This window comes from Octopus bimaculoides, chromosome 11, assembly GCF_046866305.1.
Source record: "Octopus bimaculoides isolate indiv1 chromosome 11, ASM4686630v1, whole genome shotgun sequence".
Lineage (NCBI taxonomy): Eukaryota > Metazoa > Mollusca > Cephalopoda > Octopoda > Octopodidae > Octopus > Octopus bimaculoides.
The window spans coordinates 8,432,783-8,458,197 of record NC_142938.1 but is presented as its reverse complement, the minus strand read 5'-3'; the positions used below and the strand labels follow the sequence as shown (position 1 = coordinate 8,458,197).

General features: G+C 41.1%; 2 protein-coding genes across 2 annotated transcripts; one reads left to right on the top strand and one right to left on the bottom strand.

Moving 5' to 3' along the window:
- Positions 1 to 295: 295 nt before the first annotated feature.
- LOC106880888 (uncharacterized) lies at positions 296 to 6,927 on the bottom strand. The gene is made up of 3 exons (XM_014931041.3): positions 6,716 to 6,927; positions 4,246 to 4,398; positions 296 to 584 (listed from the first exon to the last, which is right to left on the bottom strand). Exons 1-3 carry the CDS (start codon positions 6,867 to 6,869, stop codon positions 433 to 435), a joined length of 459 nt encoding a protein of 152 aa, XP_014786527.1. The 5' UTR covers positions 6,870 to 6,927; the 3' UTR covers positions 296 to 432.
- An 11,596-nt stretch (positions 6,928 to 18,523) lies between these two features.
- Positions 18,524 to 24,348, top strand: LOC149133172 (glutathione peroxidase 2-like). The gene is made up of 3 exons (XM_089359399.1): positions 18,524 to 18,842; positions 23,342 to 23,572; positions 23,700 to 24,348. The coding sequence occupies exons 2-3, from the start codon at positions 23,351 to 23,353 to the stop codon at positions 24,045 to 24,047; spliced, it is 570 nt and encodes a 189-aa protein (XP_089215525.1). The 5' UTR covers positions 18,524 to 18,842; positions 23,342 to 23,350; the 3' UTR covers positions 24,048 to 24,348.
- The last annotated feature ends 1,067 nt before the right edge of the window (positions 24,349 to 25,415 follow it).

Below are 25,415 nucleotides of genomic sequence, written 5' to 3'. Positions count from 1 at the left end.
ATTTTCACCCGACGAAGACACACTTTTCGGCATCTTGCCGGCAATTAATGTTTTCCCCCGCAGGGGAAAACCACAGATAGCTTTCGAAAGAAAACTATAGTACAATTTTTAAACAATAGGTCTAACAATAGGCACAAGAGGTATAACGATATAACAATTAACAGAAACTTACTTTACGAACACACTCCAACAATAAATGTTCAATAACAGACAGACGAAATACCGCTAAGCATTTCGCCCGGGGAGCTAACGTTTTTCATAGATAGAAATATTAAAAGATCCATGACACAAATAATAAACATGAAATCGTTTATTTTCAAACAAAATAAAATTTGAAAAAAATTAATTTTCTTTACAATTTTTTTTTAATAGTGCAAATTAAACGGGAAAAATCGTTGTACATGGTTTGGCACCTTGGAATTGGAAATTTCCTCATTCGAAGACAGTTCTTTTAACCGCAACTATGTGCAAACTACCAGCAACTATAGACAGGATTCCCGCCAATAAAGCTATGTATAATGAATAGCTTGGAGTAAAGCCGTAATTCCCGATGCCAAAAAGTGGACCGACAAATCCAAATATACCTGAAAGCAAGAAGAATACACATTTTGTTATGTAATTTGAGATTAGGGTGACAAAGAACAATAAGAAGATAACTACATGATAATTGACTTTTCATAAATCCTTTCTACAATAGGCACAAGGCCTGAAATTTGTGGGGAGGGAACTATTCGATAACATCGACCCAGTGTTTCACTGGTATTTAATTTATCGACCTCGAAAGGATGAAAACCAAAATCAACCTCGATGGAATTTGAACTCAGAACGTAGCGACGGCGAAATAATGCTAAACATCTCGTCCAGCTCGCCGCCTTTGACTTTTCATAAATCGTTCTGTTGAACAGGTAAAACAGCATCGCCGAACGGATATGTGAAACCAAACAAACATAGTGCATGCTACAAGAGCATACTACCATGTACCATACGTTCACTAAGTGTTTTAAGTGTCTGTGTAGTCACAAGTAGGCAACCAAAGCCTCTTGGAAACTCCCACACTGGATACAGCAGAATACCAAAGATGTGACCGTTAAAAAAAAGAACTGCAGAACGGATATGTACCTACTTTTCTACTCTAGGCTCAAGGCCCGAAATTTTGGGGGAGGCAGTCGATTAGCTCGACCTCAGTACACAACTGGTACTTAATTTATCGACCCCGAAAGGATGAAAGGCAAAGTTGACCACGGGGGAATTTGAACTTAGAACGTAAAGACAGACGAAATACCGCTAAGCATTTTGCCCGGTGTGTGCTAACAATTCTGCCAGCTCGCCGCTTTTAAGAGAATAAAATATCTTAATGATTATTTTGGTACACAACACGGAGGTCATGTTGTATTCAAGATGTTACAGTACTCCTGACAACAGTCAGAGACACTAACCCTTACTCCAAGCCCCATTTTACATCCACCCCAGTATTTTATTTATTTATTATTTTACCAACTTGATAAAGAACAAAAGGCAAGGTAGCATTAGCGCAATGGGCTGCAAGCAGTGCCATCTTAAGGCAGTTGCCCCGGGAGCCTCACGAGTCTAAGGGGTCCACTTATAATCAATGTATTCTGTCAATAAATAAATATTATCGGGCCCGGTGCATTTATTTGCCCAAGGGCTCATAATGACCATAAGTCGACCCTGGATGTAACTAGTGTAGTTATCTCCTCATCGGTCACAGACACTAAGCAGACGGCACTGCAAGCTGAATTAAGAGATTACCTCTCTTATGCTTTCTCTTATGCTTTCTCTTATGCTAAACGGCGACTCACCGCAAGTAAATTACGGAGAGGGAGCGCTAAGCAGTGATAAGTGAAATTGCAAGGTTATTATCAATCCGAATATATTTGATGCACATTCGAACTGGGGGAACAAGCTATCAGAATGTATAAGAAGGAAATTTTCTTCTGAAAAGTCGGAAGTTTCACACAAACTGAAAATCCAGAATGCTACCTTCAGTCGCGGAGTAGAAGCATGAAATCAACGACTCCATTTTTCACTCGTCATGGGAGTTTGTGTGTGCGTGTGTGTGTGTGTGTATTACACCATCGCGCGCGCAAACTAAGATGGATCTAAGACAATTATTCAGTTGTTTGGGCGACCTTAATGCGGTTTTTGTACAGAATCAGCGTGACACAGAGTGGTGCGACAAGACTGAACCTTAGAAACGCATAGACATTCCATTTAATAAGCCTGTACAAAGTTTCTGTCTACCCAATCAAAGTTCACTTAGATCTGGGTCAAACTGAGGCTATAATAGTTAAAGGCACTTGCCCAAGTACTGGTTCGAGCCAGAGACTTCATAACTGCAAAGCAAAATTCTTAATTGTTGGCCCATACTACGTTGTTGTTGGCACTCCGTCGCTTACGACGTCGAGGGTTCCAGTTGATCCGATCAACGGAACAGCCTGCTCGTGAAATTAACGTGCAAGTGGCTGAGCACTCCACAGACACATGCATCCTTAACGTAGTTCTCGGGGATATTCAGCGTGACACAGTGTGACAAGGCTGGCCCTTTGAAATACAGGCACAACAGAAACAGGAAGAAAAATTGAGGGAAAGTTGTGGTGAGAGAGTACAGCAGGGTTCGCCACCATCCCCTGCCGGAGCCTCGTGGAGCTTTAGGTGTTTTCGCTCAATAAACACTCACAACGCCCGGTCTGGGAATCGAAACTGCGATCCTAACCACTGGGCCATTGCGTCTCCACGGCCCATACTACACACGCGCTTATTTGTTCAAAAACTACGAAGTCACTATCAGCCTTTTTTTTATAAATCACACAAATTTGATACTCGACTGAAATGTACTAATTGCTCCTTAAATATAATATTGATTTCAAATTTTAAGTTAATAAAAATAATCCTTACTACTAAAAGAAAAAGGCCTGAAATTTGTGGGGAAGGGATGAGTCGATTCCATTGACACCAGTGTGTAACTGGTACTTAATTTATTGACCCGAAAGGATGAAAGCAAAGTCGACCTCGGCGGAATTTGAACTCAGACGGCGAAATACAGCTAAGCATTTCATTAAACGTGCTAACGATTCTGCCAGCTCGCCGCTTTTAGTTTCAAATTTTGCCATAGGGGCAGTAGATTTGAACATGACGGAATTTAAACTCAGGACGTGACGGCAGATGAAATACCGCCAAGCATTTTTGCTTCATAATAATAATAATAATAATCTTTTCTACTCTGGGGACAAGGCCCGAATTTTTTGGGGAGGAGACCAGTCGATTAGATCGACCTCACTATGCAACTGCTACTTAATTCATCGACCCCGAAAGGACGAAAGGCAAAGTCGATCTCGGCGGAATTTGAACTCAGAACGAAAAGACAGACGAAATACCGCTGAGCATTTCGCCCGGCGTGCTAACGTTTCTACCAGCTCGCATTATCATTATCATTATTATTATTATTATTATTATTACTATTATTATTATTATTATTATTAATAATTAATAATAATAATAATAATAATAATAATAATAATAATAATAGTAATAATAATAATAATAATAAAAAATTTTTTTTTTTAAATGCCCTGGTGCAGTATCAGGTACTGGCCACCATGGCTTCTGATCTTAACTGATTGGAAGTGTTATCATATACATTGTTTTGTCTTGGTATAAAAAGATTAGCTACAGCTAATATTCTGCTCAATGCCACAGCTTTGCTTGTCATTTGCTTGACCTTAACCAGTTGAGCATGTCCCTTGGTGGCTGACGATATGTGCATCTCTGATCATAAGCAGAAGTAGTGGGGGAGCATCACAGCCATGTGTTGAGAGGAATTGTTTGGTGTTTGGATAATTCACTTTTGGAAACATGGGTGTTTCTTTTAACATCCTTAAACAAACCTTATTCAGGAACCTTTTGAGCGGGATGGGCTACTCGACCTGAAGAAAATTCTAACTGGGCCCCACCTGCAAGGTCATGCGCTGTTTATCTTAATATAAGACCACAATGTCGCGCACATATGGTTGTGATGCATGTGCCTGGTGTCCCCTTATCAGACTGGCGGTCATGATGGGTATAATGGGCTTCGTATATTTTACCCCAGTGTCACTTTGATTGCATACACTGCTCTCTCACTCAATAATAATAATAATAATAATAATAATAATAATAATAATAACAATAATGATAACAATAATAATATTGTCTTACTCAAAATCAACTTAAAATTTGGACGCTTACCTCCTAAAAGCACCATTATTGCCACTGCCCATCGGTACTTTTTATAACCTCTCACATTTTGTTTGAATATGTACACACTTGCCATAATGACAGAGATTAATAGTAGTATGAAACCAAGACAGACCGCACCCCTCATGGTCGACAATTTGCCAGCTGAAAATATAAATTCCGCATTAAATAGCAGTGTGTGTGTGTGTGATTAGTTCATATATCCGAAAAAAAAGGACACTCAAAAACATTAGAGAAGTAGTAAATTTAGAGGTGTGATTGTTATGGCCGGCCAGAGAGTGACCATTGATTTCGCACCTATAACGTGCTTAGACTCAAATAATCAAAAGAATATAAGTTCTCTACAACTGGAGAGAGAGAGAGAGAGAGGTGGAGAAACCTCATGGTTTGTTAATTTTATAAGCAAAGAATCTCCGGGCGGAAACCCTACAGGTACATTCGTTACAATTTCGAAAGACTGTTCCCTTGAAATGCTTTGCTTGAGAAGAAATTATGTAAATAAAGAAGAGAGCGTTTTATCAATACACCGTTTGCCACGGGCAGAATAATCCCCATATACATAGATGCACGACCGATTACCAGGTCTCCGGGCCATATAAGAGTCTGAGATCACAAGGTACCACTGAACGCTGGTCAGTTGTGGGGGTTCAAGGCCAGCGATTATTGAATGGAGAGGACAAGTCGATTACATCACCCTCTGTTCTTGATTGATGTTTCATTTTATCGATCCCCAAGGGATGAAAGACAAAGTTGACTTGGGCGGGATATGAACTCGTAACACAAACAGCCGAAAGAAATATCGCTAAGCATTTTGTCCGACGTGCTAACTATTCTGCCAGCTCGCTACCTTCTCACATTGCGTAGAAAGCTTGAGATTACTGTGTTAGAACGCACAGTACTGCAATAGTTATTACGGGAGAGTCGCGCATAACTTTCGCAGTGTACTATTGTAAAAACTAACACTTCCTTTTTCCGAGCTGAGATTCGAAACCGAATCTAAGGATTCTTACTCGTCTGATCCACCATTGGCCAAACGGGCGCAAAAGAAATTTCTTTGTCCTATCAAAAAGTGATGGATGGATTTCACTTCGATCTCCGACCTGAGCCGTGTCATTTAAGGTTCAAGTGGTCCGGAGGCGACTTACGTAGGTAGAAATTACTCCTGTGGTATGTCTGTCCTTCTAGCTAGGATGACCATTATAAATACAGTCAGACACACGACAGATAATCAGACAGCCAGCAAAGGCAAATAGTCGACAGACAGCAGTTAACTTGCGCCAGCTAAGCAGCCAACACATAACCACATATTCAGCATGAACGACCCAGCACAGTAGCAGTCGTAGAACATACACAGACTCGACCGAATGACCAACGCACACACATACGCAAAATATGCCCGGTTCTCACAGTATTTCTCCTGTTCATTTTTTACTTCGCCAACTCGAAGCAAGTTGGTAATGTCATGTAGCGGATTTCTTTGTGTATACAACACGTAAATGAAAGTGTCGATTAAATCATTTAAACCACAATTCGATGCTTTCCCATTGCTTTACTTTGATGTCGTCTACATGCCTATTTTATCTGCTACTTCAACATCTTTTGCTACACATCCCGCCACACTGTGTTCTATAATACAACGTCCACTTTTAAGTGGGAATAGATATTGTCTTTTGGTATTAACACTGCTTCTGTCGCTGATAATTATTCCTAAAGATTACTGTTTTAAAGTAATTTAGAAAAAAATTTGGGGGAGCTATTGCATACTTGATTTTATAAATCATTTTGTGTATAACAAAATTATGAACGACTCGATTTTCTAGATGCACTGGCATTAGTAGGGATTTTCAAGTCTTAAATTATATTTTAAAATATCCGCGGTGTATACGGATGTCCTTTACGATGCAAGGACCTCTTTGATGACGACAGTTCTAAAGCTTTGTGCGTGTATGTGTGTGTGTATATTATTTGTAACTCGATTATTTGCGGCAAGGGGAGGCGCAATGGCCCAGTGGTTAGGGCACTGGACTCGCGGTCATAGGATCGCAGTTTCGATTCCCAGACCGGGCGTTGTGAGTGTTTATTGAGCGAAAACACCTAAAGCTCCACGAGGCTCCGGCAGGGGTTGGTGGCGAACCCTGCTGTACTCTTTCACCACAACTTTCTCTCACTCTTGCTTCCTGTTTCTGTTGTGCCTGTAATTCAAAGGGTCATCTGTGTCACGCTGAATACCCCACGAGAACTACGTTAAGGGTACACGTGTCTGTGGAGTGCTCAGCCACTTGCACGTTAATTTCACGAGAAGGCTGTTTCATTGATCGGATCAACTGGAACCCTCGTCGCCGTAAGCGACGGAGTGCCAACAACAATTTGCGGCAAGCAGTTATATTATCGAGTTAGAAATAATATATCTCATTAAAATTTTTTTTTTTTTTTAATGAATAAAAGAAAATGCAAAACTTACAAAATTCAACTTGGTAACATGAGAAGGCGGAGCAAATCTTAAATAATCCTATTCTACTGCTATATGTCCGCAACCAGCCAACTGTAGCAATGGCAACAACATCAGCCACAAACCCGAAGACCTGCACGCCGTAGGCACTTTGAAGCATATCCATTCTCGCTGTTAAATGAAATGAAGCGCACAACTGTGAAAATTGTGTACCAACCTCTCCTTAAATACGCTTCTATTAATGTTGTTCAAATAAAGGATATCCGGCACATTAGAAATATTTTTAAAGGAAATCAAGAAATCATCATCATCATCATCACCAGCACCATCGCTACCATCATCATCATCATCATTGCTGTTAGTATTTGGATTACAATTACTTCGAAGAATCTTAACACACAATTTGGATATACAGTAATAACTCACTTTACGAGGCTCCGAGTTTCCAAGTTTTATTTTTCAAGCACAAGATCCAAATTTTGAACGAAGTGCAAAACTTTCTACTACCATAACAAATGCTTCTGAGTGTTACCGAGAAATTTATAGAGAGCGAAAAGAAGCTTCTTCTAAGCAAACGATTCCATACGAGTTTTTCAAAAAGAAATCTACAAGTCCGTCTACGAGTGCTTGTGAATCGTCGATCGCATCTACAAAGGATGGTGTGTGCGAGTCAAGTGCGGGTGAAAGTGATATATTTGTTCGTTATAAATGATCTTGACATACTTTTTACTTTACATAAAATATTCTTTACATTCTACCGTAGTTTTATTACCATTTATTTACGAGTATTATAAATTTTATTGATAAAATATTTTTCTGAGAACGAATTACGATTTATAACATTGCTACTATGGGAAATTATTGCTCTACTTTAAGACTTTTCACTTTACGAGCGATCTTCAAGAACAAATTAACTTGTATATCGAGGCATTCCTGTACTTATTTTAGTTACGTACAAAGTTTTCACAGAGCAAAGTGAAAATTCAGAACGCTGGAGAATAGATAAGCCGATGTTTGATATCGTTGGCCATATCATCGATGCATTGAGAAATCGTGTTATTATTAAGTGGGATCTTCATAATGTTATCGGGTTTTTCGTGCATAACGGTTGACAAAACCTCTTCGATAACTGGACAAAGTAATGTTTCTCCAATTGTGTGAGACTTCCCAGACTTAGTAACAAGCAATGCAGTGTTGTACGATGCAATCAACCCGTCATTCTCCTGTTTACTAGTTTCCTGGAGTAACCTGTTGAATGTTTGCATTTGCTTTTTGAAAGAGGAGCTCAGCTGCAAAAAGTATGACAACAGCTTGTCCTTCTTGTCAGAATGCTTTGCATCAAAGTGATATTTCAAGCGTGAAGGTTTTATTGTTTCGTTGGTCAATGTTTGATGGCAAAGAAGGCATATGGCAACTGACAATTCTGAGGAGAAGGAATAAATCCAAGCGATAAATAATCACTACTGTACTGTAGACAAATTTGCTTGACTGGTGTAAAGTGAAAATGTGAAAACGAATTTCTGCAGACGTCGTCAGAAAGGCAGTATGATATTCCCAAATAGAAGTCAACAGAGCAGAGTCAGATGACGCGCCTTTACTGGAGCAAATACGGATCTAGTTCGTTTGGCTGCCAGCATTTCAAAAATTAAAGTTTATCGAAAATTTTAGAATTTGGCACATTACTATACCTTTCCAAGTTAAATTGCTGGAGTTATTCAACTTTTTCCAGAAAAAATTTTTTTTAAAGTTATCGAGGTTTAAAGTTTGATCATTTTCACCTAATCAAGAAACACGATTTCAAAGCTGTCATTTTGTGCGTGACTGCACATATTGTCAACAACCTGAAAATAGCACTTGTGTTTTGATATGAAACCACAGAATTACGTACAACATATAACTCTTCATAATTTTTTATATTTTTCGGAGTTTTCAGAAAATTTTCGCGAATTTGAATTCTATACGCGGGACTTCGTACGGTTATGTGAAAAAAACAAACATTTGGCTGCTAATTTTATCACGCACGACAACTATCTCAATGACTGCGACAAAAATATTCGATCGATAAGCAAGTCCGCTTTTTTATACATGCGAATAGTCAAATCTATAAAAGTGCATCCTTATTCTAGGCATGCCCAGATATAAGTAAATGGAGACTTGATTTCTAAAAATTCATTGTCACCCGCAAAATGTTCATATCGTCCACCAAAATCCCAAATCGCCCACCATTTTCTAGAAATTCGCCCATCGTCTACCTGTAATATGAAATCGTCCACCGGTGGGCGATATCTCCCACTTTAGGAAGGTATGGATTAAACTGTTGGAAAAGAATCCTAACATCGGGCTACAAAAGTATCTCCTAAGTATCCTAGCTGTCCCTAATAACACTGTTATCTGAAGCAGCACTAAACTGGGTTTTATACCTATTTCCTCTATCCATCTCTTCTGGGATAGTTCCCACTGCACCTATAACTACTGGGATACATTTTACCCGCATTTTTCATAGTCTCTGTAATTCAATAGCTAGGTCCTGGTACTTTGCTATTTTTTCTGTACTTCTCATATTAATTTTTTCATTATTTGGGACTGTAAAGTCAATTATCTGGCACTTTCTATTCTCTTTATCTACTACTACTACTACTACTACTACTACTACTACTACTGCCAAATCAAGTCTTCTAGCTTCTATTACTCTGTCAGTCTGAATGTTAAAGTCCTACAACATCTTGTATTTCTTACTTTGTAGTACTTTACTAGGTTCCTGTTCATACCATTTATCAGCATGTTCAAATCCTAGCTTTCTACAAATCTCCCCATGGATTTCTCTCCCTAGATTGTGGTGTCTTTTCTTGTATTCTTTCTGTGCAAGCATGATACATTCACTTACTATATGAGTAACGTTTTCCTCTTTTGATTTGCATAATCTACAGTGGGAATCTATTTGGTTTTTGTCTATTTTGGCTTTTATCCAATTAGTCCTTAATGCTTGATCTTGTGCAGCTAGTAACAAACTTTCTATCTCCCTCTTCAGCTTTCCTTTCTGCAGCCATAACCATGTCTCACTACTACTATTTGCTGAAACTATCTTTGGTTTTTTAGTTCGTTTGGTGTTTTGGTTTACCTATGTCTTGCTCTGACTCTAGCAGCTTTTAATAAACTTTCTTTACTATTACCACCTACATAGTAGTCTATATCTACTCCAGCTAACTCCACGCAGTCTTCCGCTGATATTAACCCTCTTCTACCTTCCTTTCTAGATAGGTATAATCTTGCTACTCCTGCACTTGGGTGGAGTCCTCCATTCATATTGAATTCATTCCTAGTTCTTCTGTCTAGTTTTGCTGCTTCACTTTTTGTCCAATCTACAAAAGTTGCTGAGTATCTAAGTAATGATACTACTCAAGTATTTACAGCCCTTTTTTTTTTTTGCATATATGGAATCTTCGTCATCGAAAACCTAGGTATTTGTCTCAGGTCTTTGCATCTTGTGTTCGAATATCGCCAAAGTCGACTTTGCTTTCAAACCCGACACGGTAAACAACAATATATCCATGAGTGGACAGCATCACCACTACGCCTCACACCTCTTCTATTAAGAATCTGTTGTCGTGCCAAATGTAAGAAATAATAATAATAATAATAATAATAATTAGCCTTATTGTAAAGATTTTTGCGTAAATTTGTCCGTTCCACTCCTAGCGAAACATCTTTATCGTGAATCTTGTAAACATTTCCTTCCATTTGGAGTTATCAGCCAATCCTTCTCACATTCAGCAGATAGGTATGCACGCTCGCACGCACGCACACACCCATTACATGGGTGTGTGTATGTGTGTGTGTGCGTGCGTGCGTGTCTGTATGTGCGGATTGTTGTTGAACCGTTAAGTCACAGAGGTGTAAACAAACTAATGCTGGTTTTCAACCGGTGGGAACAAATGCAAACACATGCACACACACACTCGCGCGCGCGCACACACACACACACACACACACGCGCGACAGAGTTCCATACAGTTTCTATCAACCGAATTCACTCACAAGGCTTTGATCGGCCCAGGGTTACAATTGATTACACTTGCTCAAAGTGCTGCGCAGCAGGATTGAGCTCGAAATTACATGGTGGCAAAGCGGACACTCTTCTATGTGTTTTCTTTTTCTTTTCTTTTCTTTTTTTTTTTTTTCACTGAAGACGGTAAGACTGGTTTTGGCTGTTATTTCTAGGACGTCAGGAAAACATGTAGAGCAGGGGTTGGCGAATCGGGGTGAAAATGAAATTCTTGAGAATAATGAGAACTCATTAGACATAGGTAAAATTATATAAAAAAAAAACAAAAAAAAAACGTGTTCCCTGTTCCCTATGATTTTCTTCCTTTCGAATCAAGGGGGTGTAACTGTATGTTAGGTGGAATCAGTGTGACATTGCGACGTCACTGGTGCCAAGCTGTATCGGTGTTTGCCTTTCCCTTGGATAACATCGGAGGGAAGGATGGTGTGCATGGGCGACTGCTGGTCTTCTATAGGGCTTTCCTATAAGTAGGTTATCTCCCTTGGCTAGGCGGCGCTCCATGTAGATAATTAAACTTCCGGAGGCTACCCACACTATTGTTATTGTTTTACGTCTTATCATGGATATAAAGCAGCTTGATGATTCAGCTATCGAAGTACTTACTGTGCCTGAGTTAAAGAAATATTTAAGATTATATGGACAGTATGTTACTGGAAGAAAGGCGGACTTGACTGAAAGGTTGGAAGGTATAAAAATTCTGTCGATATGTCAACAAAGTAAATTCATCGGACGATAAGTCTGAAGTATCGGACGATACTTCAGACACGAATAAGCAGAAGCTTATATCTCCTCTCGGTGAAGTATTGCCTGATCTAAAGATCTTTGTAAGTTGCCGAATTTCACAGATAATGACATAATTACCTCGTGCTACGGATGAAAGTAAAGCAACAGTTAAGGAGTGGCATATTTTACCACGACAGACACGTACACAGCATCGAATACCACGATGTGAGTGAAAGCTGCTCTCACTGTATTGTCCGGTGTCTGGTAATCCCTTCGATACCGACATCAAACCCAAAAAATAATCCTGACCACAGAGTGTGGGTAATTATGTCAAATGTCACTGGCAATGTGCATTCAGCTGATTGCAACTGTTAAAGCAAGTCACTGAGCATGCGTACATGTCATACGGGAGAGTTCCAATCAGGGGTGGATAACACCTTATAGGAAAGCCCTATAAACAACCTTGCCCGGACTTGGGCCTCGAAGAGTAACTCTCTAGGTGCAATCAGTCATTCATGACTGAAGGGGGTCGCACACAATATATATATATATATATATATATATATATATATATATATATATATATATATATATCAGCGGTTAAACATAAATCCGAAATAGAAGCACACTCTTAAGTTATAGAGCAGTATATTATATATATAAAGTTAGATAAAGACCGTTTATGAGATTGCCCTGGATTTCACCTCCATAAAGCGCTTAGCTTTACAGGCCTCTCTAAGACCTCTCTAGCAAGGCCAACAGGTTTGGGATCTGACGATATGCTGTAAAGCTGAGCGCTTTATGGACGTGAAACCCAGGGCAATCCCATAAACCATCCTTATCTAACTTTATATATATATATATATATATATATGTGTGTGTGTGTGTGTGTGTGTGTGTGTGTGTGTGTGTGTGTAGGCACCTTGGACAAGTGTCTTCTACTATAGCCTCGGGCCGACCAAAGCCTTGTGAGTGGATTTGGTAGACGGAAACTGAAAGAAGCCCGCCGTATATTTGTGTGTGTGTGTGTGTGTTAGTGTGTCTGTGTTTGCCATCTATCATCGCTTGACAACCGATGTTGGTATGTTTACGTCCCCGTAACTTAGCGGTTAGGCAAAAGATTTCGAGGAAAAATAAGTTTTGGGATCGATTTAATGGGCTAAACCCTTCAAGGCGATGCGCTAACATGGCCGGTGTCCAATGGGTGAAACAAGTTAAAGGAAATCAAGGATATATGTTTTTTTTGTTTTTGTTTTCTTTTTAATAGCTCTCGCTGCTCAAAAATGAATGTCAGTATCTTTTTTCAACAGAATATCTCTTATCAAATTTTATGAGTGCAAGCAAGGTTGTGTGCTTATGAAGTTCTCTTAGCAGTGGAATCGTTTCTGCTTGGCTGCCAGCGTCAATTTCTGTTCGAATTGATTTCATATTCAGCGTAATGATACACTTTTATAGGCTAATGAATGACATGAAAATCTTTTTCGCTATAAATTAATGAAGAGCTATTAGCAATTAAAGTTTGAAAACCCAAGGTAATTTTAGCCAATCGTAAGCCACAGACACATTCATGCCTGTTTCCATAGTAACAAGCGGAACATGAGGACTTTTTTTGTCTGCGAGGAAGAACATGTTGACAAATATATTGAAACTGTGGTGTGTGCGTACGAGTAGATGTAATCGCCTTACCTCGGTTTTCCTTTCCTCGACTGCGAGTCCGTCTTGCGGTATCCGATCCTTGAAGCTTGCCCCGACCCAAAGTACACCAGGTATAGCAGCTGCTTCTCCCAAACCTAGACCGTCGCTTAACACGTCTTGTCCTGACCGCAGCTCCGTTCGAAAAGGGCACGAACGCCGATCGAGGCTCCCTCTGCCCTGTTTCCCCTTCCGGTCAGCCTCCCCAGACACTGACGTCATACCACACGCCACCCTGATCTTAAAGATCACGTTCACCCCTACTCCAATTCGAAGTCCGCCATCCAACCGGGCGGGCGCCCTACACGTCGAGATCTTCTCAAGCTAGGTGGCTCGTTTCCATCGCACTCTTCATCCGACGAAGTGGTTATCCTGCGCAGATCCAACACGTGACGCGGCATTCCATCCACAGAGACATTGCTTCTGGAATTGACCGCTGTCACTGTTCCTCTGCCCCATTGTGATGTGCAGCGTGCCCTCGGCGGCTTGACCCAAACTTCCTCCCCTACTTTCACGCCGGCGGGTCCCTTCTCTTCCTCGCAGAACTCCGGCATCTTACAGGGATGCCTCCATTCATATTTGAACACCGCTCTGTGCGGCACAGACTCTTCCGCTTGTCCGGATCGGGGAGACATATTGTACCAGTAGACCGCTTCCAGGGGCGAAATGTGCCCCCTTTCAGCCATGGCCTTGATCGTCCGATGGTGCCTCTCAACGATTCCGTTGCCACTCGGTCTATACGCCGCTTTAAATAATCGTCGCACCTTCCACCGGTCAAGCATCTCTCCCAACGCTTCCGAACGAAACGCCGCCCCGTTGTCCATTAGCAGTTCTCCCACAGGACCCCTCTCCAAGAATATCCCGTTCAGAATGCGGCCAATCTCATCGGCAATGCCTGTCCTCAGCTCCCTCCAAATGGCCAGCCGGCCCGGCCCGCAGTCGACCATGCTAAGATACATTTCCTGACGGTAGTGCGTCACATCCACAGCCAGTCTCCTCCAGTTGCACTCTACTGAGAGGTTTCCCTGCTCATGCCCACCCGGGGCGGGGGTCAATGAACTGGCATCTGTCACATTTCGCGACCACTTTCTTAACGTTTCTCCTAGTGACGTCAGCATCAACCATTTTTGCCAGATACAGGGTCCTATCCACCCCCATCTGGTGCATAGCATGCAGCTCCTTCAGTTCGGAGTCACCCAGCCGACACGCTACTGCTATCCCTTTCCTTGCTTCCTCCGGTTCCTCCAGCCACACCTTTTTCACCCTGGTCAGTGCGTCCGCCCTGTTTCTTTCCGAAGGCACGAAAACCACGGTCAGCTTCAGTCCAAACTCGGCGATCAGCTCTCCCAGAACTCCTAGGCGGCGTTTCACCAACATCTCCGCGGCACCTTTCGTCCGGACTCTCTTCTCGCTGGTAATTACTGTTCCTACCCAGCCGACCACGGTGGCCGAATCCGTCCGGATCTCGATCGAGCGCAGTCCCCATCTCAGGGCCAGGTTCACCCCTTTCAGCACCGCATCCAGTTCGGCGACATTGATGTGGTTGAAGTCGTCCGCTTTCCGTAGCCAGGCCGCATCCTCCACCTCAGCACCTTCGATCTCCAACACAACCCCTATCGCTATACTGCTAGCATCACACCAAACCGTCCCGCACTCCGTCTTGGGCACATACCAGTTTCCTCTGACCGGGTCTTCCGCTCTCGTTCTCTCCAGGATTTCCCGCATCATCGCCACCGTCGCCTCTCCTACCTTGTCACTCCAACTCTCCCCCTCTGCTCGTCTCTTGATGTAACTACATGCAATGCGCAACCAACGAGCGATCGGATAGTGTCCGATCAACTTCCCACAAACCGAGAACAACTCTCTCCTGCTGACGCTGGAACTCAGCTCTGGAATCTCGTTTCCTCTCCGGAATACCAGCTCGCCCGATCTGTCTTTTTGTAGCTTCAGCCACAGCGCAGCCCCCCCCCCCCCCCCCATCGACTCAGGCGGCTTCGCAATCAGCCCGAACCTCTCCAGGTGTCTCACTACCTCGGTGGCTGGCACTAGTCTCGTCAACCAAAATGTCGTCGATGTAGGAACTGGTGGCCTTCCTTATCCTCTCCTCTTTCCCTAGGACGGACTTGAGCACCATCGCCATAATTTTCGGAGCGGAATTCAGCCCGAAACCCAGCCTGGTTAAACAGTACGTCCGGCCCTTGTACCGCACCAGCTGGTATCGCCACAGCTTGTCACTCACACGGAGCTGCAAATATGCCGACTTCAAGTCGACGATCGTCGCTGCCTTGGTCGACTGTCTCCACACACGTAACGTCTCACCGCAAACGTCTGTTACCTCGCCTCCCGTGTGGCACGATATATGGTCGTTCAGTTCCCTAAAGTCCAGCACCGGTCTGACTTTTCCTTTCGTCGGCTGCACCACCGCCATCAGAGGCAGCACTCCACTCACCACCTCCTCTTTCCACGGGACAAGGACTCCTTCCTTGATCCATCTCTCTACCTCCTCGTCGAACTCGACGTCGGCGTGACCTTTCAACGTATGCTGGTAGCAGCTCACCCTGTTCTTTAGTAGTGGGGGCTCGTCCTTCCATCGCCACTCTATCGTCCACCTCCGACCATCAAACGCCGCCTGAAAATCTTTGTCTTCGATGGTGTAAGCGGCGCTGTCCTCGACGGGGCTCTGCTCTCCCTGGCGGTCCCGACTCACGGCGCACGATGCCCCACGCTTCCGAACGTGACCTCATCTCCTGCAATCCTAACGCCACCAAGACGTTTGATGGCGTCCATCACCAACACGACATCAACCCCGTCTATCACATAGTCGATCACGATCACCCGTAGCCTCAGCGCCGCGCTCGGTAACGCTATCTCCAGACTGGAGCTGCCCCTGCAACGGATCTCTCTACCGTCGACCGCTACTCGTCCCATCCCATTTCTTCGCCACCCTTGGCGTCACGAGGGTAGTCGTGCAACCCGTGTCCACGAGGGCCTTGAACTTCTTCCCCTCGACCTCGACTCCGACCACGGGCAGCGCCTCTACTTGGTTGCGGGGAAAGTTTGAGAGGCAGCAACTTCCCCACGGTCGTTTCCCTGGTCGCAATCATGGGCGATGTGCCCAGTCTTCCTGCATCGATAGCAGACGGGCCCCGATTCGGCGCATTCCCTCGCCATGTGCGGCCCCTGACATTTGAAACACCGGCCCGAGAACGGCCGCTGTCGTTGCTTGGTAGGCTTCCTCACGCCGCTCTCAAGTTGTCGTCTGTCGGAACGTGCCTCTGTCGCCGCCATCGCTATCGGCTTCCTTCCTCCCGCCAGCCAACTGCTGTAATCGGATCCCTACGTCGTCGGGGAATCCATTTACAAACGCCAGCCGCGCCGCTCTGTCCAGGCCTTCTCCCGTAAACACAACCAGCGTGGCCAGTCTTCGCACTTCCGCCGCGTATTCATCCACCTGTTCCCCCACCCCCATCTAATCGTTCCTAGCTTTACGAAGGCAGCGTACTCGCTCTCCGTATATGCCTCTCTCAGCCTCCGTTCGACGTTCTCTGCACTTAATCGTTCTTCCTCGTCCATTTCTAGGTAGACGGTCAGGGCGCTCCCTTCCAAGTACAGAGCCATGAGACTCGCCACATCACTTATTCCTTGCAGCTTGGCAACGAGCCTAATTTTTCGTATCCAAGCCATCACATCTCCTTCGCCATTAAAAGGCCTGATCACATCGCTGGCGATCCTAATCTTGGTGGCTGCCATCGCGGCGAATTTCTGCACGTGGTGCCGAAATAGCTTGTGGTGTGTGCGTACGAGTAGATGTAATCGCCTTACCTCGGTTTTCCTTTCCTCGACTGCGAGTCCGTCTTGCGGTATCCGATCCTTGAAGCTTGCCCCGACCCAAAGTACACCAGGTATAGCAGCTGCTTCTCCCAAACCTAGACCGTCGCTTAACACGTCTTGTCCTGACCGCAGCCCCGTTCGAAAAGGGCACGAACGCCGATCGAGGCTGCCTCTGCCCTGTTTCCCCTTCCGGTCAGCCTCCCCAGACACTGACGTCATACCACAGAAACCACTTATTGGTTTTATCCACCTGGAAATTTTACCGATTTGTTTGATTATGGCAGCAAGCTCCGGTAACCTCGCGTCTCTGATAGAGAATAGGGGAGGATGCTGTGTCGTACCTACAAGAAAAGGGTGTTACACCCAAAGGAAAATCATGTAAAGAGAAGAAGCATGTTATGAATACAAAAGATGCCCTTTGAATGTGTACCGGCGATGCTCGCGCCAAAAATGCATGGAATCTGTGTCAATGAGAAAAGACACGTGGTTTGAAGGTTACAGCCTTTCTCTTAAGACTGTAGTGCTTTTCCTTTACTCATGGGTTAGGGAATTGACTTCAGTCCGGTTTTGTGTTGAAGAACTAGGAACGAGCCGTTGCGCAGCTGTTGATTATGACAGCTATGTTCGGGAAATATGTGCAGAGGACTTGCTTCGTCATCCAATTCAAGTTGGTGCTAAATTTTAACAGCTAAATAACGTTTTTGGACAAATCTTATAAGTTGCTGCTATTGCCTTAAATGCATATTGAATGCTTAAAACTACAAAAGACGTATTGTTTACTCGGTTTCCGCGTGTAGAATACAAATATTGACAATACGTGCTATTTTCAGGATATTGACGACAAAACGTGCAGTCACGCACAAGATGACAAATATCCAAATCGTGTTTCCTGACTGGGGGAAAATGATCAAACTTTAAACCTCTATAACTTTTTTTAAACATTTTCCTGGAAAAAAGTGAAATAACTCCAGCAATTCAGCTTGGAAAACTACATTAATGTGCCAAATATTAAAATTTTCGATAAACTTCAATTTTTGAAATACTGACTGCCAAACAGAAAAGATCGTCGCCGTGTCTTTGCGTCAGATCGCAATATACAGTATCTTGGGCAACCAAAACCGCATAAGTGAAATTTTGTAGACGGGAACTACAGAAATTTTTTTCTTTTTTTTCGAAGAAGTACTCTTTACTCTTGAACCGTAGATCTTGTTACTGGTTTAATAGCTTCATTTAATCAATGAGAACCAATAGGGAACACCACGTTGTTGCAAATATTCGCGATATCTCCAGTCCAAAGGTTACATTCTTCCTATCAGGCACAAAGGTCTAGTACACAAACAACATTAATTTTATTGATATCAAAAAGATTGTACATTGAAATAAAAAGTTTGAAAATAATGTGTGTTTTTCTTACATTTTTACGTATTTATTTATTTATTTATTCTTGAGCAAATTGGCAAGTTTACTTTCTGTTAAAGTTTAAATGAATTTACTTCCACCGAAACATTTTTAGACTTAGTTTTCATTTTCTCCCTACGTGACCGAAACTATACCTACGTGAGATTTTACAGTTTACAAAATTAACCTACTTCTAAAGATTAGATTTTTTAAAAATACACATATTATGTTTGTCATGTAAACAAATATACATAGATATTTCGGAATTTTAACGCGTTTATTTTAGTTTAACAACTATATAAGCGGTTAGCTTAAACAATTCGACAGTTGGCTGTAGAAGAGCCTGTCAGTCCAGTTTATGGTAACTATACGAAAGAGGCATCGTGAATTAGTCTAACTGAAAAACTCGCGCACGTTTTTCTTCTTCGGAAGGTATGTGTGTGTGTTTTCGGAACTTAAAATTACATCAATTATCTAATCATATCATAGATTACGTTTTTAGTTGTCTTGTTTACCATCTTTTGATAAACTAAGCAATGCCCATTAAGCAGTGTCGAAGACGTTCGCTACTATATATCTCCCTGATAAAATGTAATTATAAGATACTATAAACAGCATCCTTTCGAGTCGGATCCTACGTCCTAGCAATTACTTACATTTTTCATTTCTTCTGATACATATGCATTTTATTAAGTTTTCCGTGAAATTGAACGAAATATGTGAGGTGAAAATCTTAAGAATGTAAACTGCATTTCATATAAATTTTAGAAGGCAATTGCTTTTCTTTTTTTTTTTTTTTTTTTTTTACTTACTCACATATATACGTTTATCAAACATAAATATATGTCTTTGAAGTGCTTTCGATTAACCCCCATACAACACACAACTTGTGGCGGAGGTAAAGAATACGTACACCACCCGTTTTCGGCGGTTAGGGTTAAATTTACGTTTCGGATTACGCCGAAAACGGGTGGTGCGCATATTCTTTACCTTCGCTCAATTTGTTACCATAATTTCGAAAAGAAGCTTTTTGCGTGTCCTAAAATATTGTAGAATTTTCTCCTAAAGTATCTTCTTTTGACACTTTTAACTTGATTTACTTTAACCCAAAAGGCGCTGAAAATGAGACTACCATGCGCACATAAAAAAAAACAAAAAATAGTTTAAATATCTTTTTAGTATATAACGATGGCAAGTTTTACATCATCTGAAAAGCCATTAGTTGAACTATTAGTCCTCTTGCATTCTGGTGGGTATCGGAGTGTTTGAGTGACATTAGACCCCAACAAACGCCCATAAATTAAATGCATTTATCTGGGCCGCGATCGTGGCCCGTCACGCTTTATGTGTTAAGGAGTGTACTAAATACTATAATCCCATATAATCTGTTTTGCTCGAAATACTTTACAAACACAGCTAAATTACTGAACCATATAGAAAATCAGAAAAACTTTCTTTTTCTTCCCCCTCCCCCTCTTTGTTTTTCTTTTGTAAAAACATATTACGGTAGAATCATAATATTGTTCAGGATTCGTATTTTAATGTGGTTTTGTATTATAGTATTATATATTATATACATACGTGTTGTGTTTGTTTGAGGCATAACTACAGAATTGGGCCCCTCTCCACTTTTGTTTCCCCCACAACTTTGTAAGAAAAATATATATTCTAATGATATTTTCCATAAGTGCATTTTTAATGATACAGATAAAAGTGATAAAATTTGGAAAAAAAATTGGGTGTGGGGAAACGGGTGTACCCCGTCCCACCATTGATTTTCCTCAACTTTTTTAAAATACGTCTTTTTTAATGAAATTTTCCGAAGATACTTTTTCGAGGGCGTAGATTACGATTATCCTATCATTTGTAACAAAAAAAAAAAAAAAAAAAAAAAAAAAACACGATTACAATTGTAATCGTAATCTACACCATCGAAAACTTTCCTCTGTGGAAAATTTCATGAAAAAGCATTTTTAAAGAAAGTAATGAATGTCGGGAGAATGAGGAGAGAATTATCCGAAGCCCATCCAAAGAAATTCTTTTCTTGCAACTTTGACATAATTGTAATCTACACACTTAAAATGTACTTTTAGAAAAATTGTTACAAAAACATGTTTTAAAGAAAATTTTAAGAAAGTTAATAAGGAACCGAAGTCGTTGGCAGGGGCACTATATTTTTTTTTTAGCGTGGCTGTGCGGTTGAAAAGCTTACTTCGCAACCATGTGGTCTTGGGTTTGGTCCCACTGTACAGCACCTTGGTCAAGTGTTTTCCACCATAGCCTTGGGCCAACCAAAGCTTTATGAGTGAATTTGGTAGGTGAGACCTGAAAGAAAAAAAACAAACTTGTGTGTGTAGTGAAATCGTCGTTGTGGTCGATCTTCGAATGCTGGGCCTCATGGAGGCGATGGCAAGTAACCGAGACCTTTGGCAATATGCTGTGCTTGAGAACACTCATCAAACCAAGTGAAATTGTAGTCGTGGCTGTTGCCAGTGTTATATAAATGGCACATAAGGAGTAGCCATTACACTCTTGGAGTGGTTGGTGTTAGGAAGAGCATCCAGCTGTAGAAGCCATGCCAAATCAGACTGGAACCTGGTGCAACTCTCCAGCTTACCAGTTCCAATCAAACCGTCTAACTCTTGCCAACATGGAAAGCAGACATTAAGTGTGATAATGATGATGATGGGTGTTTGTGTTTGCCTGTCCACCTCCACTGCTTGATAACTGATGTTGGTTTGTTTATGTCAAGCAGGGCATCCAGTCAGAAAGCTCTGCCCCATGCAGGCAGCTATTTGTTTCTATAATATTTGGAATCATCTGTCCTCATCCCTCACTTGTTTATTACCGACCCTCCTACTTTTATTTCATGAACAGAAATGAGGTTTCAAATATATCTTTAAAACAGGAAAAGAAATCTTTGTTAAATACTCCGTCTCTCTACCAAATGTGTAGTGCTTTTTATGTGGCACCAGCACTTCACAAATATAAGAATGAGTTTTTATTATCTATTTATTAACATATACAACAGGCTTCTTTCAGTTTTTGCCTACCAAATCCACTCACAAGGCTTTGGTTGACCCGAGGTTATAATAGAAGACACCTGCCCAAAGTGTCATGCAGGCTATAGTGAAGGCCCTTGCATAAGATACGGCACAGTGGGACTGAACCTGAAACCATATGGTTGGGAAGTGAACTTCTAAACCACACAATCATGCCTGCACCTATATAATTTTTTTAAAAACACTTACTTTTTCACAAAAGAAGGAGTGTTTTGAAATGTTGTTAGTTTGGCTTATTACGTCATTTGAGGTGTTCAGTTTAGTAAAAGACACTTGAACAGGAAGTTCTAGTGAGGTGCAGTCCTATTAAGCATTGGTGTAAATCTGAGATATAAGATTGTTTACATTACATTCTTCTCTTTGTCTATTTATTAATGTGTAATTTAAAAATTCTCTAAATATGAACATTCCCATTTGTATTACTATCTATACCAAAATTTGGAACATCTTTTCAAAAATTAAAATTATTTTTGCAGTATGGAAGGTGTATATATAAGTCATTTAAAAACATAAAAACCATTAGATTCTCTTCAATGTTTAAATTTAATTTGTCAAAATATTTTCATCGCTTTGAAACCGCAACCTGTTCACTGGCAAAATTCCTGCATGGCACCTTCTATTATAACCTCAGGCCAACCAAAATTTGTCATTGAATACATTGCAGTTTCAAAGCGACGAAAATATTTTGACAAATTAAATTTAAATGTTGAAGTGAATCTAATGGTTTTTGTGCATTTTTAAATGGCTTATAAACACCTTCCACGCTGCAATTGTTTTTGTTCCAGCACACAATCTCAGATCAGGTCACTTGTTATGCAAGTACATCTTCGTAAAATTATGCCCAAGTACAATTCAATTTAAATATATACAACATAGAGATGACTAATCCAGTGGTTCAATATCTTCTAATTGAACATTGGATCAGTTATTAGGTAAGTTTATCTCTATGTTGTATATTTTGATTTTTTGAAAAGGTGTTCCAAACTGTACATTATAATTCAATACTGATACTCTATTTTTGCATGTGTGTGTGTGTGCAATATTGTATCAAACTCAGCACTTCTTATTGTACAGGGCTTTCTTCCTCTCTCTCCCTTCCACCAAATCTTGATATAGTTCCATGCTTTAACCCTTTGATAACTATCTGTTGCTAGATTCTATGATACAAACTACCTGTTTTAAAGTGAACTAAATAAAAAAAAGACTTCTATCAAATTTCGTGCTAATTTACGTTTCAAACACCAGCTTGATAATGGTTTCAAATTTTGGCACAAGACCAAGTTTGGGAGGATGAAATCAGTAGATTACCTCGACCCCAGTGTTCAACTGGTACTTATTTTGTCAACTATGACTTTTAAGACTAGCTGCTGACTGACAGGGTTTAAAACACATCATCATCGTCGTTTAACATCCACTTTCCATGCTAGCATGGGTTGGACGACTTGACTGAGGACTGGTGGACCAGGGGACGACACCAGGCTCCAATCTGATTTGGCAGAGTTTCTACAGCTGGATGCCCTTCCTAACGCCAACCACTCTGAGAATGTAGTGGGTGCTTTTACGTGCCACCGGCACGAGGGCCAGTCAGGCGGTACTGGCAACGGCCACGCTCGAAATGGTGTATTTTACGTGCCACCTGCACAGGAGCCAGTCCATCGGCACTGGCAACGATCACAAATGGAAGATATTATTTAAATTTCTTCTACATCTTTGCTCTTTGGACTCTGATTCTGAAGGAATGTTTTTGTGAACTGGCATATATCCTTTTAAATCCAGATATTGTCTTACAAGCTTTTTGACATATATATATAAACTAGCCCCAAAACCTTAATTATTATCTTACAAATACCTTTTTTTTTCATTTTTCAGAATAGAACAATGACCGCAATTGTTAAAAGCTTTTTTGAGCTTTCAGCAAAAAATCTGAAAGGAGAACATATTGACTTCAGTCGCTTCCTGGGTAAAGTTATCCTGGTTGAAAATGTAGCCTCACTATGAGGCACAACGACACGGGATTACATGCAGATGAACAAGCTGGTCTCTCAATTTGCTGATAAGCTTGTTGTTCTGGGATTTCCATGTAATCAGTTTGGATTTCAGGTTTGTAAAGAAACCCTTCCTGTTGCTAACCCTTGTTTGTTTTCCAAAAGATATCTTGTTCTGCATGTCTTCAATAAAAGAATAAGACTTTATATTTTTTTTTTATAATTCTCCTTGTTTCTCATAGGAAAATGGAAACGGTGAAGAAATATTGCTGTCCCTTCAAAATGTCCGACCAGGAAATGGTTTCAAGCCTAATTTTACAATCATGGAGAAAGTTGAAGTGAACGGAGAAAGCACTCATGCTGTGTTCCAGTTCTTGAAAAGCCATCTACCTTACCCAAGTGACGATTCTACCAGTTTTATGAAAAACCCTTCCAGTATTAACTGGGCTCCGGTGGCACGAAATGATATCTCATGGAATTTTGAGAAGTTTCTTGTAGCACCTGATGGTAAACCATTTCTTCGATACAGTAAATCCTTCCCAACAATAGAAATCCAAAAAGATATAAAATTCCTGATTGAAAAGGTCTAGGATGAGGCCAAGGATCTGGTCTTAAAATGTTTTAGTGTAGTTTAGTCTTGCACAAGAATTCTTTAGTTTCAATTCTCGGCCATTTGTGTGGAAGGATGAAAAATAAATAAGATGACTTATTCCATAAAGATCGATGTTATGAAATTTCTTCCTTGGAAACTGAATTAAGTGAACATGACATGGTAACAATAAAGTTAAAAACTTGTTATCGTAGATTTTTATTCTCACCTAGATAAAGTTTTTTCAGTAAATTATTTCATATAAATCCTTCTTTTTGTAATAAAAATGCCTATTTCCTCGACATGTTCTTTTGTTGTTTTGTTTCAGTCATTTGACTGCGGCCATGCTGGAACACTGCTTTTAGTTGAACAAATTAACCCCCAGGACTTATTCTATCGGCCTCTTCTGCCGAACTGCTAAGTTATGCGGACGTAAACACACCAACATCGGTTGTCAAGTGATTGTGGGGAATTTGGACACAGAATGTGAAGACAGGTGAAATACCACTAATCATTTTGTCAAGCAAGCTAACATTTCTACCTGCTCACCACCTTCATAATAATAATAATAATGACATCAAATTTTGCGACAAGGGCGGCCATTTTGGGGGATGAGATGTGTTGATTATATCAAGCCCAGTGTTAATTAACTGACCCCGAAAAGATGAAAGGCAAAGTTGACCTCAACAGAATTTGAAGTCAGAACATAGTGATGGGAAAAATACCTTTAAGCATTTTGCCCAGTGCGCTAATGATTCAGTCAGCTCACTGCCTTTCTACTAAGGGCACAAGGCCTGAAATTTTGCTTTTTTTTTTTTGGTGGTGGGAGTAGCTGATTACATCCACCCCAGTGTTTCACTGGTACTTAGTTTATCAAACCCGAAAGGATGAGATGCAAAGTTCACCTTGGTGGTATTTGAACTCTGAATGTGAAGATGAACAAAATTGCTGCTGAACATTCTGCCAGCTCACTGTCTTAATAATAATTACAACAAGAGCACTCAGAGAGCGCAAACCTCCGCCAAAGCAACACCAAAGTCCTCAACGATTAGCCGGAGATGATTTTTAAAATGAGAATAGCTGAAATAAACTTGACAACTCTCACAAACAAGAATACTAAAAATGAACCCAACCGCTCTCAAAAATTAATTAAAAACGGAAAATAATTCAGAATTCTTGTCCAGTACCGGATTGATCCCAAAATCTAATCAGTTTGTGCCAGTCACAAGGCCAAACATCCCTGAAAGTTTCATCCAAATCCATCCAGTGGTTCTTGAGATATTTTGTCCACAGACAAACAAGACTGAAAACAACACCTCCGCCTTCAAGGTGGAGGTAATAATAATGATATGGGCTACAGCAAATATAT

Bases quoted from the DNA above. Each gene is read 5' to 3' on its own strand.
- LOC106880888 (XM_014931041.3), bottom strand. From the start codon at position 6,869: ATGGATATGCTTCAAAGTGCCTACGGCGTGCAGGTCTTCGGGTTTGTG. The intron at 4,399-6,715 runs GTAAGTTTTGCA...TTATATTTTCAG, and splicing joins ATGTTACCAAGTTGAATTTT to CTGGCAAATTGTCGACCATG. The intron at 585-4,245 runs GTAAGCGTCCAA...TCTTGCTTTCAG, and splicing joins AATAATGGTGCTTTTAGGAG to GTATATTTGGATTTGTCGGT.